This window comes from Gigantopelta aegis, chromosome 15 (genome assembly GCF_016097555.1).
Source record: "Gigantopelta aegis isolate Gae_Host chromosome 15, Gae_host_genome, whole genome shotgun sequence".
Classification (NCBI taxonomy): domain Eukaryota; kingdom Metazoa; phylum Mollusca; class Gastropoda; order Neomphalida; family Peltospiridae; genus Gigantopelta; species Gigantopelta aegis.
The window spans coordinates 43,558,903-43,580,423 of NC_054713.1; the positions used below are offsets into that span (position 1 = coordinate 43,558,903).

General features: G+C 35.3%; 1 protein-coding gene across 1 annotated transcript in view; it reads left to right on the plus strand.

The window, feature by feature from the left end:
* The window catches only part of LOC121390125 (neprilysin-1-like), a 76,737-nt gene extending 58,444 nt beyond the window's left edge, over window positions 1-18,293 (plus strand). The window contains exons 12-23 of the mRNA XM_041521863.1: window positions 271-399; window positions 2,411-2,509; window positions 3,326-3,403; window positions 4,676-4,779; window positions 5,914-5,972; window positions 7,003-7,054; window positions 7,446-7,513; window positions 8,128-8,258; window positions 9,034-9,099; window positions 10,333-10,434; window positions 11,388-11,464; window positions 12,278-18,293. Of these exons, the coding sequence (XP_041377797.1) occupies window positions 271-399; window positions 2,411-2,509; window positions 3,326-3,403; window positions 4,676-4,779; window positions 5,914-5,972; window positions 7,003-7,054; window positions 7,446-7,513; window positions 8,128-8,258; window positions 9,034-9,099; window positions 10,333-10,434; window positions 11,388-11,464; window positions 12,278-12,377 (1,065 nt within the window). The 3' untranslated portion in view covers window positions 12,378-18,293. The remainder of the gene's footprint in view (window positions 1-270; window positions 400-2,410; window positions 2,510-3,325; window positions 3,404-4,675; window positions 4,780-5,913; window positions 5,973-7,002; window positions 7,055-7,445; window positions 7,514-8,127; window positions 8,259-9,033; window positions 9,100-10,332; window positions 10,435-11,387; window positions 11,465-12,277) is intronic.
* The last annotated feature ends 3,228 nt before the right edge of the window (window positions 18,294-21,521 follow it).

Genomic DNA, 21,521 nt, shown 5'->3' on the forward strand with positions numbered 1-21,521 from the left:
CCAAAACCTAGTGACCTGAACCAAAACCTGCCAGACCAAACCACAGGTACCCCCAAACGGGAAATTCCTAATACTAATATTATAATTACATATACAACATAATTATAACACACTCAAACAGGCTGGTCCGACTGGAAACCAGGCAAAACAAATCTCCCAGTCTGTGGTGATGTTGACCAGCAATAACTAGTCGGGATGGTAGATTGTAGTATTTCGACACCTTATACAACTAGAACTTGATTGTTTAATATTATATTTTTTCTTTTGTAGAAGCTGTACGGTTCTGAAACAGAGCGGTCGCGGTGGAGGGACTGCGTGAGTTACGTCAAGGACAACATGGGATACGCAGTCGGACGCCTGTTTGTAGAACAACATTTTGATGAAGACGCAAAAAGTACCGTAAGTAATAATAATATAATATACAGTCAGCCTTACAACAAAGAATTACACCTGTAGCTGTAGGTATGATGTCTGGGAGATGGGGGGATGGGAGTGGTATGTTGTGTCACAATCACTAGTGGGAAGGGGCACAGTCTCTAGTGTGGGGGGGGGGGATGGGAGTGGTATGTTGTGTCACAATCACTAGTGGGAAGGGGCACAGTCTCTAGTGTGGGGGGGGGATGGGAGTGGTATGTTGTGTCACAATCACTAGTGGGAAGGGGCACAGTCTCTAGTGTGGGGGGGGGATGGGAGTGGTATGTTGTGTCACAATCACTAGTGGGAAGGGGCACAGTCTCTAGTGTGGGGGGGGGATGGGAGTGGTATGTTGTGTCACAATCACTAGTGGGAAGGGGCACAGTCTCTAGTGTGGGGGGGGATGGGAGTGGTATGTTGTGTCACAATCACTAGTGGGAAGGGGCACAGTCTCTAGTGTGGGGGGGGGATGGGAGTGGTATGTTGTGTCACAATCACTAGTGGGAAGGGGCACAGTCTCTAGTGTGGGGGGGGGGATGGGAGTGGTATGTTGTGTCACAATCACTAGTGGGAAGGGGCACAGTCTCTAGTGTGGGGGGGGGGATGGGAGTGGTATGTTGTGTCACAATCACTAGTGGGAAGGGGCACAGTCTCTAGTGTGGGGGGGGGATGGGAGTGGTATGTTGTGTCACAATCACTAGTGGGAAGGGGCACAGTCTCTAGTGTGGGGGGGGGATGGGAGTGGTATGTTGTGTCACAATCACTAGTGGGAAGGGGCACAGTCTCTAGTGTGGGGGGGGGATGGGAGTGGTATGTTGTGTCACAATCACTAGTGGGAAGGGGCACAGTCTCTAGTGTGGGGGGGGGATGGGAGTGGTATGTTGTGTCACAATCACTAGTGGGAAGGGGCACAGTCTCTAGTGTGGGGGGGGGATGGGAGTGGTATGTTGTGTCACAATCACTAGTGGGAAGGGGCACAGTCTCTAGTGTGGGGGGGGGATGGGAGTGGTATGTTGTGTCACAATCACTAGTGGGAAGGGGCACAGTCTCTAGTGTGGGGGGGGGATGGGAGTGGTATGTTGTGTCACAATCACTAGTGGGAAGGGGCACAGTCTCTAGTGTGGGGGGGGGATGGGAGTGGTATGTTGTGTCACAATCACTAGTGGGAAGGGGCACAGTCTCTAGTGTGGGGGGGGGGGGGGCCCAAACCAAATTTTTATCTTTTTTTATATAGGACAGAGGAAAAACCTCACAGGACTTCTCCCTGCAACCCCAAACCCCGGTTCCTAAAGGCTTGAAAATACCGATATTATAACCACCCATTTATAACAACCACCTGTATACAACCACTACCTGCCTATAACAACCACCTGCTTATAAAAATAACCTGCTTATAGCAACCAAATGCTTATAACACAACCTGATTATAACAAACACCTCTCTATGACAACCACCTATCTAAAACAACCATCTGTCTATAATAAACACTTGTCTATAATAACCACTTGCCTATAAGAACCACCCATCAATAACAACCACCTGTCTACAATAAACACATGTAATTAACCACCTGTCTATAACAACCACTTGTTTACAACAACCACATGTCTATTGTCAAATGTGTTTAGCTGCTCCGTGATCTAGTTCTGTTGGGAGAGTGCTCACCCAGTTTGCTTGGATCATAGGTTCAAATCCCCTCAGTAGACCCGTTTTGGGTCTGTCCCCTAACCCAATTAGGGCCCCATGGCTAGATTATCAAAGGGGTGATATGTGCTGTCCTGTCTGTGGGAAAGTGCAATGGACAAATATAGCATATTACCTCTAAGACTTTCGGTTTGGACTTATGGGCATAAAAACGTCCTTGCAAAGTATTGCATCGGGTAAGTACAAACAAGCCAGTCAGCAGTGCAGATCAAAAAAGGATAAGTGGTCAGAATGGTTGGAAACGGCCTCGAGTATTATACAATAGATTTTTTTTATTTTTTATATTGTCCAGGCTTTGGATATGATTCACACGATACGGAATTCATTCTACCAAGTGCTGGAGGAAGCAGAGTGGATGGATGATGTCACACGAGTTGTCGCCAAAGAAAAGGTTTTCATTCAAACATATTTTATTGCTCTACTTGAAAAACAAATGGATTAGACACAAGGAATCGTAAAATGTTTTGGGGCGGGATGTAGTCCAGTGGTAAAGTGCTCACCTGATGCACAGCTAGTGTGAGATCGATCCCCGTCGATGGCCCCATTGGGCTATTTCTCGTTCCAGTCAGTGCACTGTGACTAGTAAATCAAAGGCTGTGATATGTGCTGTCATGTCTGTGGGATAGTGCATGTAAAAGATCCCTTACTACTAATGGAAAAATGTAGTGGATTTTTCTCTAAGATTACATGTCAAAATTACCAAATGTTTGACATCCAGTAGCTGATGATTCATAAATCAATGTTGTACTCTAGTGGTGTCATTAAATAAAATAAAAAACTTTTAACTTTTTCTACTTACCGTACTAGACCTTCTCTATAAAACTAAGCCTTGTCCATGAAAAAGATAAGAACACTTGCTTACATTTTATCTGCAACAACACTAGCTAATTTCAACCTTGATTTAATATATACTGCAGGAAAAAAGAAATGGAAATATTAATTTAGTTGCCTTTAGTTTATTTTAAAATGATTCAGTATATATTAGTTGTTTTGACTTCTATAAATAAATAAATGAATGAATGAATGAATAAGCAAAACATTTTAAAGGCCTAGCTACCTTATGCACTTAAGGTGATCTTAGCGCTAAGATGGCTGTGTAAAATGGAGCCCTTTGAACCTAATTCACACAGAGCTCTCTTAAGCTCTTTTAAACAACATCACGTCGTCCTTGAAATTATTCAGATGTTGTTGAATGTTTTCTTTCCAGGCGGACGCCATGGTTGAAAAGATTGGCTACCCGAACTTCATTCTTAACAACACAGAACTTGACAAGGAGTATGAAAATGTAAGTTTTATATATCGGTGTGTGTGTGTGTAAAACTAAATTTTGTATATCTATGTGTGTGTCAAAATGTGAGTTTTGTATATCTGTGTATATGTGTGTGTCAAAATGTGAGTTTTGTATATCTGTGTGTATGTGTATGTCAAAATGTGAGTTTTGTATATCTGTGTGTGTGTAAAAGTGTGAGTTTTGTATATCTGTGTGTGTTTGTGTGTGTGTGTGTGTGTCAAAAGTTTTGTATATCTGTGTGTGTGTGTGTGTGTGTGTTTGTGTACAAATGTGAGTTTTGTATATCTGTGTGTGTTTGTGTGTGTGTGTCAAAAGTTTTGTATATCTGTGTGTGTGTGTTTGTGTACAAATGTGAGTTTTTTTTATATCTGTGTGCATAAAAATGTGAGTTTTGTATATCTGTATGTCTGAAAATGTGAGTTTTGTATATCTGTGTGTCTGAAAATGTGAGTTTTGTATATCTGTGTGTCTGAAAATGTGAGTTTTGTACATTTGTGTGTCTGAAAATGTGAGTTTTGTACATTTGTGTGTCTGAAAATGTGAGTTTTGTATATCTGTGTGTCTGAAAATGTGAGTTTTGTACATTTGTGTGTCTGAAAATGTGAGTTTTGTATATCTGTGTGTCTGAAAATCTGAGTTTTTGTCTTTTGGTATGTCTAAAATGTGATTTTGTTTACTTTTTTCGGTTGTTGAATGTTTCAAAATTAAGTTTTGTCAGAGTGTCTGAAAATTTAAATTTTGTCTCCCTGGGTGTCTATAAATGTGAATTTTCTCTAAGAATCTGAAAGTATAAGTTGTATCCATTTGTGTGAGTGTCTGTTTTGTTTGTTTATGTGTGTGTAAAAAAAAATTCTGTCTCAATTCTTGAAAATGTGAGTTTTGTCCATCTGTTTTAAAAATGCAATGTTTTATATATAGTCTGAAAAATAAGCATAAAAATAATAAGTTTTTTTCACAAAACATGCAAGCCATCAAGACATTCAATTCAATTTGTTACAAAGAAAGCTTTTCCAAATCACAGGTTTATAAGTTTTTTTCTCCTCTTATTTTTTTATTTTTATTTTTTTTGTATTTTATCCCACTGCCCCCTTTCCTTGTTTCTCTTTTGAATTCCATCTCATTTCTTCCCGATCTGGCAACTCCTCCTATCTTTCAACTTATTTCACTGTCCACCTCCACATCTCAGTCCTTGTCTCTCCAACTGCGACAGATGCTCGTCTCTCTTATTGTTGCTTTGACAACATGTTTTGTTTACATTTGTTGTAGGTAGACTTTTATCCTGATCGTTATTTTGACAATGTCGTTGCCAACATTAAAAGTATCGCCTTAACCAGTCTGAAAAAACTTAGAGAGCCAGTCGACAAATCAAAGTGAGTTCTACAGTGGCTACTGTCTCTCTCTGTGTCTCTCTCTGTGTCTCTCTCTCTCTGTCTGTCTCTCTCTCTCTTCTGTCTGTCTCTCTGTCTGTCTCTCCCTCCCTCTCTCTGTCTCCCTCCCTCCCTCCCTCTCTCTCTGTCTCTCTTTCTCTGTCTCTCTCTCTCTCTCTCGCTATCTCTCTCTCCCTCTCTCTCTCTCCCCATCTCTCTCTCTCTCCATCTCTCCCATGGCCGTTGATATATCATTAAAGATCGAAAGGTGTCCTAAGTCAAGAGCATCCTATTTTACGTACGGCTTGTTTATTACAAATCTGCGTGCGTGTGAACTTTGACAACACAATAATTCTGAACCAGGAAGTACTTGCTACCGATAAAGAAAAAGAAAAAAAGAGGAAAAAAAAAGAGGTAAAAAGTTATTTTTATACAAAATGCATTCTGCACGATTGTGCAGAATGCATCAATTAAAGTAGCATCAATTAAAATCATATGCTATATTAATACCTACCTGCATCTAAATAATCAGCACTTGTCAACAGCGAAAGAATCCTGTCATGTCTGCTTTCATCTTTGGGTCAGGTCACGTGACATACATATTCTTTCAACAAAAACAAATTATGGAAGCCCATCTTACCTATAGGACACTTTCCGATCCAGGCCTTGGAATGTACACATTCAACTGTGGCATGTGTTTTATCTATCGACGGAATACACTTGTAAGGTTATAAACATTTTATTAATTGATATTTGTAGTTAATTGAATAAGGTAATAGATAAAATAATCAAATTGATTATGCGATTACAATGCGTGTGCGTTGTAGCCATTTTCCCGTTAATAGGACGCTTCACAATCCTTCGAAGATACCAGTTGTGGTGCGCTGGCTGAAATGAGAAATAGCCCAGTGAGCCCACCAACGGAAATCGATCCCAGACTGACCACACATCAGGCGACTGCTTTACCACTGGGCTATGTCCATGAATAAGACACAATTATTTGTACAAGGCTGATATGTGCTGTGCTGCTTCTGTTACAAAGTATTGTAATTACCATACGTTAAACACACCACAGTTACTGATTGAACCATGGGCTGGGGTGTCCTGAAATAAACCTTCCTTTCTTCTGTTTTCCAGGTGGTCGACTACACCAGCCGTGGTAAACGCTTTCTACAGCTCAACAAAGAATCAAATCAGTACGTCGGAGTCTGTATATTTTGAAGGATTATTTTCGTTTAATACACAACCACTGCAGTTGCCCACGGCAATCAGCAATGTCATGGATATTTCACTGGAGATTGTTTTTTTTATTCTCCATGGCACTTCTTTTTTTTTTTGCTGTAGACTATATTCAAAAAAGAGTTCATGGTATATTACTTGCTGTAGACTATATTCAAAAAAGAGTTCATGGTATATTACTTGCTGTAGACTATATTCAAAAAAGAGTTCATGGTATATTACTTGCTGTAGACTATATTCAAAAAAGAGTTCATGGTATATTACTTGCTGTAGACTATATTCAAAAAAGAGTTCATGGTATATTACTTGCTGTAGACTATATTCAAAAAAGAGTTCATGGTATATTACTTGCTGTAGACTATATTCAAAAAAGAGTTCATGGTATATTATTTGCTGTAGACATTTTTTTGATTGCAGGGGTTGATTACATATCATCAAGTCTTCTTCAACATAACTTAGACTTATGACACATTTTTCAGAGTATTGGCATTGCCAGGATTCTATATTGGAGAAGTCACCTACACTGGTGTGTGTGTGTGTGTGTGTGTGTGTGTGTGTGTGTGTGTGTGTGTTTGTGTGTGTTTGTGTGTGTGTCTGGGTGCGTGCGTGCGTGCGTGCGTGCGAGTGAGTGCGTGCGTGCATGCGTGTGTGCGTGCGTGCATGCATGCATGCATGTGTGTGTGTAACCATACTGTCTATGAATGGCGTTATGGGGTAACAATAAAATATAAAAGGTGGTTGGATAAAAAAGAAGATGTGTGATTGAGAGAGGTCATGCCAATGTTTCAGTGTTGTTTACACTAGCTCAATTTTTTTTTTAATAGAAATTAATGAATATCGGGTACAAAATTATCATAATGATACATGTATTTAGATAGAAATATTCTACATTGTAAAAACTACATGATGGGCTTTTGTTATAAAATTTCTTTAAAACTAAGAAATACAATTGAATTTAAAAACTAAGTACCGGTTCTGTAACTTCAGTGTTCCCAGCGGGCATCTTGCAGCCTCCATTTTACAAGAAGGGATACCCCAAGTAAGTGATAACACTTTCTATACGGTGTATTTCAGTTTTTAGTCTCCTACCGGTCCAACTGGAAGGGACTATAGGTTTCATTTCCGTCCTTCCACCTGTCTGTTCATCAGTCTGTCCTACATATAGTTTCCTCAGGGGTTTTTTCTATAGAAAGCCTTGAGATATTGAAATAAAATTTTGTACATAGCTTTATCAAGTTCTGTTACAGATCAAGTTTGATTTTAATGGAAATTTACCCATTTTTTGACAGAGGTATGTGCCTTGAACTTAAGGGATTAGGATGACCATGTGCATGTCAGCTGATAAGTAGAATGCTATTTACCAAGTGTTGAAGTTATAAACGTTATGCTACTTGAATATAATCATTTTTTTGGTTTGATTCTGTTTTCAGATCGTTAAATTATGGAGGAATTGGAATGGTGATAGGCCATGAAATAACTCATGGCTTTGATGATCGAGGTAAGCCTTATTTCTTATGCAGAAGATGTGGTTCTGTAACCATTCTCCAATTGTTTGTTTTTTTGCCTTCCCAACCAGTGCCCCATGATTGGTATATCAAAGACTGTGGTATTTTCTGTCCTATCTGTGGGAAAGTACACATTAAAAATCCTTTGGGTTGAGTCTAGATCACATTAGAGGACAATTCTCAAATGGACACTCCCCATCACTCCCCTGAGACTAGTTCAAGGAGAGAAATTTTTAGCTCAACTTAGCATGTGAATTTATATGGTATCAGTGTGGTAATATCTTAAATAGCTCTTCAAAATCTAACTTAAAGTGATGTAACATGACGCCTTGTACGAGAACAGCTATAAAAAGTCATATGATACGAGTGCCTTGTACGAAAATAGCCACGAAATAATAACCAATTGTGACAAAACAAACCTTATGCTTTCAGATTTCATTGTATTGTGTGGCATTGGCTTTAGGGAGCAATTAATCACTCACCTCAATTTGTTTCTCCGCTGTTGAAGTCTGGTGTTGTTAAACCAAACAGGGACTCTGTGAATAAAAAAAAAAAAAAAAAAAAAAAAAAAACCCCAACCAAACCAGACATTCCTTTCATCTACCAGGTCGTCAGTTCGACAAGGACGGGAACCTGATCCAGTGGTGGGACGACGAGGTCATCGCCAAGTTCAAGGTCAGAGCCCAGTGCATCATCGACCAGTACAGCAACTTCACACTGAAGGAGATCAACCTACAGGTAAATCACTTTGATCTGTTACCGTGACAACCAGTGCATCATCGACCAGTACAGCAACTTCACACTGAAGGAGATCAACCTACAGGTAAATAAATCACTTTGATATGTTACCGTGACAACCAGTGCATCATCGACCAGTACAGCAACTTCACAGTGAAGGAGATCAACCTACAGGTAAATCACTTTGATCTGTTACCGTGACAATCAGTGCATCATCGACCAGTACAGCAACTTCACAGTGAAGGAGATCAACCTACAGGTAAATCACTTTGATCTGTTACCGTGACAACCAGTGCATCATCGACCAGTACAGCAACTTCACAGTGAAGGAGATCAACCTACAGGTAAATCACCATGACAACCAGTACCAGAACTGATCAATAGAGCAATCTTTAGGTAATATGGGAAGAAACCCGTCAGCACCTACGTATTTAACCGGAACATTATTGAAATGAGGTGCTGTCGGGTTTCTTCCTGTAGTGTGTGTATTAGTGGTTAATATTTGAAATATTTGTTATCAGCGAACTCGAAAATGATCAATGTAATGGTATATAATGTCAAACATAGGATTATTGTTGTATTAGACTGGGATGATATACAGTAATTCTGTGTTTTCGCTATACAGTTTTCTCTGACTGAGAGAGCGACCACAACAATCCAAATATCTGTTTAGCTCTTGAACCACACAGTACTCGGGCCAGTGTAACTCATACCACAAACATACAGGTAATGTACAGACAATACTATTTCTGTTATGATTTTTGGAATTTTTCAGGTAAATGGTATTCAGACTCAGGGTGAAAATATTGCTGACAATGGAGGCTTGCTGGAAGCTTATACAGTAAGTGGCGTGTCGTAGTTTATCAAAGACAATGGTATGTGCTGTCCTGTCTGTGGGAAAGTACATATAAAAGATCCCTTGCTGCTAATGAAAAAAAATGAAGCAGGTTTTCTCTGATGTAGTGTCAGTTTACCAATTTCATGTTTGACATCCAGTAACCGATAATTTATTAAATCAATTTAAATAAATAATGCCATAAATATTCACACACACTATAAATTTGTATAATCACACTCAATCACAGTGTTTTCCCTACAAATTTGGCAAGACATGGTTGTCTAAACACTTTTGACACATTTTCAGGGCACATTCTTTTTGGGATTAAAGACAAATTCTTTTTATTGAAATGGACTTGCTTCAATAAATGAATAGTGAAGTATATAACAGGGATATTTTATTAATAAATAACACATTTTCTGAGTGTTTTATAAAGGCAATTTTAGAATTAATTATTGAAAAAAGGCTTGTTTAATCTCAGGGCAGCATGGCGCTGATGAAGGCAAGATGGTGCTAGATTATTGAGACATGATGCCGCACCATGCTAAAACAAGCTGGGCAAAACACTAGATTCTGTATTTATCGCACATAAAATTCACACACTGTAATATACATGCAGTAATTAACATCATAGTATGCAACTACAGTAACTTATCTTAGTATCTGTTCAAACTAAAGCATGATGTAAATGCAAATATTTGTTTTTAACATTTTTTTAAAATAACAATTTGATAAAATGGACAACACCAGTGTATTTTGTCTATAAAGGTTAATTCTGCAGTCAGTAAGGCCCAAAACACATCAGATCTGGGTCTGGCCAGTGTGTCTGGTGTATTTTGATGTATGGGTCTGTAACTGTTACATGTTTTCAGTATATATTAATACGTTCATATCTTTAGATACATTTACTGCTACGAACATCAACAATAAGTATGAGAAATCCACACTGATTAATATATACATTTTTCCTGTTGTTTATTTAAAGTAAAATTAATGAGTAAGGTTCGAACATTGTGCAGCCGTCAGTCTGACAGTGTGAAAATATAGGGCATGTTCTATATCATCTGGTGTCAGATCTGTAGCGCATGCCAGAACAGACGAGGTGTGTTTTGTTACATTCGATTCAATGCATTTCATTTTCGACTGGTACTATACTTGCCAGACCCAGATCTGATATGTTTTGGGCCTAACAAAACCCCACATTCCTTTCTTCACCTCTCTGTTGTGTGATTTCAGGCGTACCGTCACTGGGTGGATGAGCGCGGGGAAGAGGAGACACCTTTACCTGGACTGTCCCATCTGAGTCACAATAAACTCTTCTTCCTCAACTTCGCTCAGGTATGTCTGTGGTCCTCCACTCTGTAGGATGGAAATACAAACAAAAGATGCAACTTTCTGTAATTGTAAAAATATTTAGAAAAAAACATGTTATTTTGCAAAATAAACTTTAAAAATCATAAAATAAAATTATTTATCCTATAACTTACCCTTGATATCCATGTCATAAATCCATGTGATAATGTACTTTATTAACCCGGTTAATAATGGTATGCAAATTTGCAAGGTCTCTAGGTAATGTGTTGTTGTGGATGGGTCATTTGCTTACAAGCCAACAAGACCCGTGTACCTGAGTGTAACGTTTTCAAAAATTTGTTCAAAATGTGTGACGTCAAACTAATCTGTGTTAATCGTGATGACGTCATATTACCGATGGCGGCGACTTTAGTACTTTGATTTACTAAAATATTAATTAAAATGTATTTTAGAAGTGTTATAGGATAAATAGAATTCGCTACTTGTGTTTTTTAATATATAAAATATCAACCTCGTCTAGTTAATCGGTGTTTGTCTTGGCAGAGCTTCGACAATACTGATTAACATAGACTCGGTTGATATTTTCCATATTAAATAATACTCATGACGAGTCCTCTATTTATTATTATTATTATGTCTAGTGTAATTAAAATCCAAACACTGTAAAAGATTGCAAACTAAACTTTAAAAAAACATTAAAATATAAATACTTTAGAGTACCTCATTTTCCTTACACTATACCAAATCCTCCCCTTCCTCATGTTGTCTTTTTTCCAGCAGGCCATATTTTTTCTTAGAAGCACATGTTTATTTTGACCTACTATTTAAAAAAAAAACATAACAGCAGGACCAATTTTACTTCCTATTACAAGCCCTCTCATATTACTGTGTATTTTGAGTGGCATGAAACTGTCTTCCTGCCTCGTCTCAATTTCCAGCCCTGATTTGTTGTAAACTGGAGTGTTTCTGTTTGCCAGGTCTGGTGTGGCACGATGAGACCCGAAGCAGCAATCAACAGAATCAGAACTGGACAACACAGTCCTGGAAGATTTAGGTCAGTAGTCTCCCCTTAATGGCATTATCAGGAGAGTAGTCTCCCTTTATTTAGGTCAGTAGTCTCCCCTTTAATGGCATTAGTAGGAGTAATCTCCCGTTAATGGCATTAGTAGTAGTATCCCTTTATTTATGTCAGTAGTCTCCCCTTAATAGCATTAGTAGGAGAGTAATCTCCCCTAATGGCATTAGTAGTAGAGTAGTCTCCCCTTAATGGCATTATATAGTCCTTTCCAAAAGTGTTTTGATTTTGTTTTCATGCCTTTAAAACATATATGGCAAAGCCATAATAACCATTCATCAACTAAGGGGTTGGCTGGTGGGACAAAAGTATATATTTAAAATTAAATTAGTTTAACCTCAAGTCTGAGCCCATTCAATTCCTACAGCCATATAAATTTGTTTTCCAGACCTTTTTTTTGGCAATGCCTCACGATATTGAGCTGAAATTGTGCATATAGCTTTATCATGTCCTAATTTACTCATGTTTCACTCAAGAGTTATGGTCCTTGAACTTAGGAGATACTAAAATTTGTATTTGCTTTAGCAGTACTCTCAGAATGCTTGTTTATCTATATGTCCACCTATCTGTCAATATAGTTATCTGACACATGCACTCATCCCTTTTTCCATCCCTCCATCTATCAACTCATCAATGCACTCACCCATCCATTTATCCATCCATCAATCCACTCATCCATCTACTCACCCATCCATCTATCCATCAGCTCATTTACTCATCAATCCATTTATCCATATACATTGTAACTGTTGATCTATCCATCCATTTCAACATTTTATTGTTTATTTTCAGGGTTATTGGAACATTACAGAATTCATATGTTTTTGCCAAGACATGGAACTGTCCTAAAAATTCAAAAATGAATCCTACCAAAAAATGTAAAGTTTGGTGAAAAAAAACCAACCCGAAAAACATTTTTTACAAAAAAACCTCAACAGTTGTCTCCCTTGACAGACATGGACTCCATGCTGGCATCTTCAGAAGAGAGATGAGAAAGTCGATCTAGAAGCTGGACAAAGAGATATTATTGGTTGTGATTTATTTATTTTTGTGAATGTTTTGGAAGCTATGTGATAATACAAAAAAACAGTGCAACAGTATAGTGTCAAGTTGCAGCATAAGCCATAATGAAGGATTCTATCCAACACATGGTACTGAGGGACATACCTAGCTGTTGCTATGACGACGGTTGCCATGATGACAGTACTACTTGGTTAACATGAAAAAAGGATTTGAGAAAGTTTTGTTTTCAGATACATTATGAACATAACTGTTCATCAACTGAAACAGTTTTTGTTTTGTTTTTTTTAACTTTTTTTATCAGACTAACTTTGAATAAGTAATTTAAAAAAGGCTTTTCTATGGTATTTTAATAACCTCATTGTTGTATTGTTGTGAATTTTTTAACAGGTGCATAAAACAACAATTTTATCTCTTTTTTTTTCATCATCTTTAATTATGAATGTTCTTTGTATATTTTTATACTCACCGTGTTAAGTATTATAATTGTTGTTACAGACCGTTCAATGGTGCATTTCTGTAACTTGTTACATATTTATAATGTACATGAATTCTAATAAATCACATGAATATTAATGTGTAGAAATGTGGGTTAGATCATATTGTGAACTTCATGCATAATTAGTAAATGTAGACAGTGGACTAAGTTCATTAACCCCATCATACATAATTATGAATCAATGAATAATTAATAAATGTGTAAAGTGGGTTAAGGTCATACATATTTAAGAACCTCATAAATAATTAATAAATGTATAAAGTGGGTTAATATCATGCATATTTATGAACTTCATGAATAATTAATAAATGTAGAAAGTGGGTTAAGATCATACATATTTAAGAACCTCATAAATAATTAATAAATGTAGAAAGTGGGTTAATATCATGCATATTTATGTACTTCATGAATAATTAATAAATGTAGAAAGTGGGTTAAGATCATACATATTTAAGAACCTCATGAATAATTAATAAATGTATAAAGTGGGTTAATATCATGCATATTTATGTACTTCATGAATAATTAATAAATGTATAAAGTGGATTAAAATCATACGTATTTGTGAACCTTATAAATAATTAATAAATGTAGAAAGTGGGTTAATATCATGCATATTTATGTACTTAATGAATAATTAATAAATGTATAGAGTGGGTTAAGATCATACATATTTAAGAACCTCATGAATAATTAATAAATGTAGAAAGTGGGTTAAGATTATATGGTAGATATTTAAAGGAAATATCTTGAATTTTCGGCGATTATTATGACGATGTTACGATAATTAAATATTTTTCTAAATAAAACATCAGTGGTTGTGTAATTATTAAATGTGTGTCTGATCATCCTAGTGTTTAGACAAGGAGAAACTTCATTTTATTTCCAAATATTTTGTTGTTGTATGTACGATATTATCGGGATACAAAATCCAGTTTGGGCTACTTACAAATATTAGGATGATCCAAAACACATTGAATATACAGACACTGATATTCTAATCAAGAAAATGTATTTAATATGTAATACTATTTGTTACAAAATTTTATTAGATGAAAACAGCAAACTCAGGATAGTCCCTTTAAGAACTTCATGAATAATTAGTAAATGTAGAAAGTGTTAACATCATGTATATTTATCAGTTTCACCCAGTCACACACTTTGTATGCTGTATGCACTTTCCCAAAGATAGAACAGCACATACCACATTGTTTGATATATCAGTTATGGTCATTACTGTCAGTAAAAGCATCAAATCTTTAAAAAGAAAATGAAATACTTTTTTTTTTACAAATATCACTTCCACCCTTCCCATGGTATTGTAACTCATTCTTTATAGACTTTTTGACTCAGGGTGAGATATTGAATAACATGCAATACTCTATTAATCATAGTAGTACAACATAAAAATTATATGACTCATTCTGTAAAGACTATTTAAATCACTATGTGATCACCCTCTAATGTGACAGTTGATTAACTGAACTAAATTTAATTCTGAAAATATTTTTTCTTACAACTCATTCTATGAAGACATTTTTATTTTTTTAATAGTAAATATATCTATTTGTTAGGATAAAAATTACAAATAAATTATTGAAATATAATAAGTAATTTCAAAAGGTTTACTTGGCAACCATTTTGTTGTCATAAATTTACAAGCTGTTAAATAGAGTACTCTCTAGTCCTGACCTACCATAAAAACAGAACACTCGAGCTAATATCAGACTTGCTCTTTCTAGATCATTCTAAAATAGTAAATAGTCATTCTATTAAAAAAAATTACATTTGACAATGGGTGAGATAACCCTGTTAATAGTAGCCGATATAGTTATTTTAAAGGCAATAAATAGACTCATTCTGTAAAGACAATTTGATGCAGTGTGAGATCAATATTAATCTCAGTTGTAATCTGAGGACATTAGTCTCCATTTTGGAAGTGTTATTTCTAATGACTCATTGTTTAAAGACTTTTGATGCAGGTTGAGATCAGTCTCAAAGAAACTAATCTATAGGTACAAAGACTAGTCTTTAATTTGAGAGTAGGTAAAGACTATTTTATGCATGCTGAGATCAACATTCTTAAACACATTTGTAACTTGAGGCCATGTGTCTCTATTACGAAAGTATTATTTTTAATAATTCAGTCTGTAAAGACTAATAGATTAATTAATGTTCTTATATAATAATATGTCATTGTATGTCTGTTTGCAGTTAAAGAATAAAAAAGAAGACAAATGACTTTTGCGACATCCTGTATTGTGGATTTAGCAGTGTCAGGCATAATTTACGAAACGTTACAGAAGTTATTTAGAGTAAAACGTAACCATAGCTACCCCACATTATACATGTTAGTGCTGTACATGACAATGACTAGATTAGGTACTATGTGGTTAAGCTTTAACAGTTTTAATTTGCTGGCACTCTAACAAAAAGGGTGAATATTTAAAAATTTGAAAATTCACATATCATTTTTCAAATTATTAACATAATGTTTTTTAATTGGAAGAAAAAAACAAAATTATTTATAACATTAATGGTTAATTATTTTCTGACAATGAGGCAAATAGTTAAATAAAGCTCTTAATGTTATTTAAGAAATACCTGAACGTACATTCACTCGTTCATCAGAGAGGCGATGAATGATCAGTTACTCAGTCTAGTTAGATGTGCTTGCTTTATTGGAAACCACTTTAGCTGCAGGACACTAAGGTGGATATTTAGGACAGTCTAGAACTAATATCGACGACAGTCACTTTTTGCATCCTTGTTTCAGCTTCGTACACAATAAATATAACATCCACTGGTAATTTTTTTATGTAATATATTTGATGAATGGTACTTTTATTTATTTCATCTTTTGAAACTTAAACTGAATATTTTGTCTAAAATTATGAAAAATTAAAAAAAAACATTCTGACCTGTAAACTGCATTGTCTGCTCTTGGAACCATTTTGACATGGGCCAAATTAAGTAGACCAGTTTTTATCTTAATGTGGCAAAGCATTGTAATAATACAGCTAATTTCGAATTTGAATGATGTCAGTATTCCAATTGCATCTCTTTACAATAACAATAAACTGGGTGCATGACATTTCTGTTTTAAGAATGTTAAAAAAATTTTATTGCAAAATTGCTGACTGTGTTTGAAGAAAATATTGTCATTCATTTTTTTTATTATTTACAAAATATGGATTTCAAGTGAAATTATAGTGAGATTTGTTATATTTATCATGTTCGAAGCCAAATGAAGGGGACGAAAGGTGACTGTCATCGACCACAATTGGATGTCATGGCAGACTTTTTAATCATAGCTGTAGTAATCACAGCACTGACATGACAGTAACAGTATTTTCTTCAAACGTGTTATAGAATCTGATGGAAATTAAAGGTACATACTCCTCCAACAACATTGTACAGTTCAAAGTTAAAGTTTTATTAATTTATTTTATTGATTTATTTGACATGAGTTGATGTTCAAAATTACTACTTCAAGCAAGAAATTTGGTTTTAGACAGAAGAATATGTATTATAGAATATTGTTAGAGAATCTAACATGTACCTTTAAGTTAAAAAGTACATGACAAAAACTGATCTACTTGATACAGTTCACAAATTAGAGTTTTCATTAAAAATATTTTATCTATGGTTTACAATGATTATGCATTTGTAGTTGTACGTGTATCAAAGTTTTGTTGTGAAGTTTGATCACAGCTTCAGTATTTAGTTTTATGATATCATATTCAGTAAAGCAACTTGTGTAATAATTATAATTACAGGCTTTACTCAGTGAGATATAAATTATATTTAACCAAAGACGTGAAATATCCTCTAATGCATTAGCTGAGACAGAAAACAATATATTTATAAGTTCAACTGTATAGAAAACAAAATAGAGTTTTGTCAGTTCTAATTTCAACTGTAAAAAACCCACACAGAATTATCTCAGTTCTAATTTTAATTGTACAGAAACCACAGTAAAATTATCTCAGGTGTACTTTCAAAGGTACAAAAAGTACAGTAAAATTAGTTCAGTTGTGTTTTCTACTGTACAGAAAATACAGTAGAATTATCTGAGTTCTAATTTCAACTGTACAGAAAACAGTAGAATTATCTCAGTTCTAATTTCAACTGTACAGAAAACAGTAGAATTATCTCAGTTCTAATTTCAACTGTACAGAAAACATAGTAGAATTATCTGTTCTAATTTCAACTATACAGAAACATAGTAGAATTATCTAAATTCTAATTTCAACTGTACAGAAAACACAGTAGAATTATCTCAGGTCCATTTGTTTTTGTTTTTAAAGACAAAAATAGATAATGTGATGTTAGTTAAAATAACTGTTACAAGGCTCACCAACTATTGATGCCATTAAAAATGTAGTGACAAGAGCTGGGTGGGAGAACTGTTAGTGGTTTTTCACAAAGAAATGTGAACTCAGTGATGTTTCATGATCTTTCACATAACCCTATTTTAATTACCGTTATGCAAAGATTATGCTTGGGATTTATATAAAGTTATAACTACACTTTAAATAATGAATTACAATGAGGTAAAATACTCTTCAGTTTTAATTAAATTTCAATAGTTATATAAAATTAACAAAATTCAATGTTGTGAATATGATTACATAATAAAATAAAATAAAAAGTTTGACAGTATTTAATGAGGAACTGATAAGTTGGGAACAAGATTGGGGAAATGTTTGATAAATACAGAATTTGGTTTGTATTGTATTATGTTGAACTGATAAGTTAGGAACAAGATTGGGGAAATGTTTGATAAATATAGAATGTAATTAGTGCATTTATGTTGTATTTTATACATTTACACTTAGATATGTAAATAACAGATTTGTTTTTGCTTCTCCTACAAGATGTTATGTGTCAGTAATTTAAAAAAGTTTACATTTTAAAATTATCATCATTATTATTATTATTATTATTATTGTTTGTTTGATTGTTTGTTTGTTTTCACATATATCATACATTATTATTATCGTAATTTTTGTATGCAGGATATATATTATGAATTTTGAAATCTACCTTAAAAGACTGAGTAACTTGAAACTCTTCCTTTTCTAGAGAATGAATTGATTGTTTCCCCTGTTTTCTAAAATAGTTACTAGGTCTATATATCTTCACTGTGACTTCACCGTGACATACATTCTGTTCTAAAACATGCTACGACATGAATTACACTTGTGTCTTTCAGACATACCATCTACAGTATCCAGTCAAGTCAAAGACACATATTTTCATCTGTAAATAAAAAAATTAGAAATTGTTGATTGTTCTTGTTCTTGACATAGGCACTGAGAGCACAAGCATTTGGGTCCTGGTCTGCGGTTATAGGTACTAATCGTACACCTATAACCTGGTCTGCGGTTATAGGTACTAATCGTACACCTATAACCTGGTCTGCGGTTATAGGTACTAATCTTACACCTATAACCTGGTCTGCGGTTATAGGTACTAATCATACACCTATAACCTGGTCTGCGGTTATAGGTACTAATCATACACCTATAACCTGGTCTGCGGTTATAGGTACTAATCATACACCTATAACCTGGTCTGCGGTTATAGGTACTAATCATACACCTATAACCTGGTCTGAGGTTATAGGTACTAATCATACACCTATAACCTGGTCTGCGGTTGGTTATAGGTACTAATCATACACCTATAACCTGGTCTGCGGTTATAGGTACTAATCATACACCTATAACCACAGGCCAGGATCCGAACGCCTGTGATAGGGAATATTGTTCATAGAGAGGAAACCTGCTAAATGTTTCCATTAGCAGCAAGGGATCTTTTATATGCACAATCCCACCAATAGGATGGCACATACCACGGCCTTTGACATACCAGTTGTGGTGCACTGGCTGGAACGAAAAATAGTTACGGTGGAATATAACACCCACATTGATTTAATACTTTTACACACACAAAAATGCAAACACACAGTCGAAGAAAGGGAGAGACATGAGGGAGGGAGCAAATAAACATTTTGGTATTGTGTTGCGATTTGCTACGCAAGTTTCAGAGATTGCTATGCAATTTTAAAACATTAAACAGTAGTTGCTAATCAATTTCTAATTGACTAAAAGTATTGCTAATCAAGATTTTGAAAACAAAACGTTCCCTTGGGGGAGGGTAGGGAGGGATGATAGACTGAGTGTCCTCTAGCCCTATTCTGTTTCTCATTTTATCCAGTATACAACAATTGGTATATCAAAGGCCATGGTATGTGCTATCCTGTCTGTGGGATGGTGCATATAAAAGATACCTTGCTACTAATGGAAAAATGTAGATTTCCTAAGATTATTTCAAAATTACCAAATATCTGCCATCCAATAGCCAATAATTAATAAATCAACGTGCTCTAGTGATGTCGTTAAACAAAACTATCCAATAATGATCACCAAAAGGTCTGGTTATGTAATAGGTTTTAACGTGCCCATTCAGAACAAGCGGTTACAGCACACGCCTATCATGGGCGCAGGTTTTAACGTACACAGTGAGAACAAGCTGTTGTAGCACACGCCTGTCATAGGCGCAGGTTTTAACGTACAGTGAGAACAAGCCCTTGTAGCACACGCCTGTCATGGGCGCAGGTTTTAACGTACACAGTGAGAACAAGCTGTTACAGCACACGCCTGTCATGGGCGCAGGTTTTAACGTACACATTGAAAACAAGCTGTTGTACACACGCCTGTCATAGGCGCAGGTGTCGACTTTCGCCGGCTCCTCTGTCCAGGGCAAGGAAAGGTTTGGCGTGGGTGGGAAAGAGGGTCGCCTGAGCTGACATGTGCAAATGAGCTCAAGCTACCCAACCCCGACCAGGGTCGGTAGCGGGCGAGGTTTGGTTTCGGTGCTATTGAATTTGCAAATATCCCGTAGGATTAAAGCCAAATAGAAAACGTTACGTAATTTCTTGAAGGTAATTTTGACGCATATCGCCAAAATAGGAAAATAATTTCAATATAAATAATCTCATGTTATAAATGCTTGGATTGGTTCAAATAATATCACATGACTTAGAAAACCGCCGTTCATAACTGCCGTACTTAAAGGGACAGACCCTAGTTTTTAAACACTAAGACATATTTTTCACTATTAGAGCCGTTTGTGGTCACTGACATCAAACATTACTTATATTTTATTTTTTAGATTATCCATTTCTGTACAAGCGAAGTGTTTCTTGTTATCCTGGTGTTCCTAATACCACAAAATGCTCTTATTTCATATTTTTAAAAACGCACGTGCATCTGAGAAGTAACTGTTATGGAGTCGCGTTTTAGTCTATTTTTAAGGGTATTTCAACGTCACAGACTCTTGTTTCACTCTGTTTTATCCAAATTTGTTACATGTTTGTAAATTAACCAAACTTAGTGTCCATTTTTATGGGTTGAAACTAAAGTTTTGATGAAAATTATGCCTTAGTGTTTAAAAACTAGGGTCTGTCCCTTTAATGTCACTTTAAAAAAACTAAATACATATTTTTCAAATGTTTTCTTTATTGTTTAAAACTAATAAATTAACTGTTAATATTGAATAATGAATATTGGGAAAATATGCACACACATATTTTAAAACGGCATTTGTCATAGAAATTTGAGAATTCTCTCATTGGCTATACAGAGTGGATATGCATGATATGGAATAGGGATTCCCCTTGTGCCGTGTATTAATTTCAGCAAGAAAGAGTTATATTGTTATTTGATAGTGTTTTATATCGATGTAATAAACTTGGAATTATAAACACTGAATGTGATATTAGATGTTTGACGTCTATGGGAATATGAACCGCAGGTTCTATCAGACCAAATCAATTCCTATTGCCGATTATGTTAACGTTTACTAATAAAACTGATATAAGCAGCGTATCAACAAAGCCAGACAGTGCACCAATAAAAAGTGTGGCACGTCACGTTTAATCTACCTGCAATAAAATGGAAGGTCATATACCATTTAAGAGATTTAATTAATGTTTTTATTAACAACCGTCATTTTTGATGGAAATCGCAGTCCATTTTTGGGGATACTCTGCACTAACTTCAACCTTTGGTTATACTGCATAACAACTGTATAACAAATAAAACTGTATTTATTTATTTATTGCCAATGGATAATAGTATTTTCACGAATAATCAATGTCACATATTACTACCAAGCACAGACACCGTTGTTTTAACGGTGTCCCTTGAACTTTGACACGGAACTCTCTTCTTTGGTACCATGCAACCTACACACTTTATGAGTGGCATACTGGACACAAAAATAAACGCAACTCAGAGTTAATATAGTTAGAGTTTATAATTAGAATAAGTTTACTTCATTACAAATGATCAACTTTTGTGAACTGATGAACATTATTTCAACCTGAAATACTCTTGAATATCAATATGTGATAATCACTTCTTATAATTTTTAAAATTATTATTAAAGTTGCATCTAAAAATTATTTTCTTTTTGTATATAGTGTATTATTATTAAGAAAAAAAT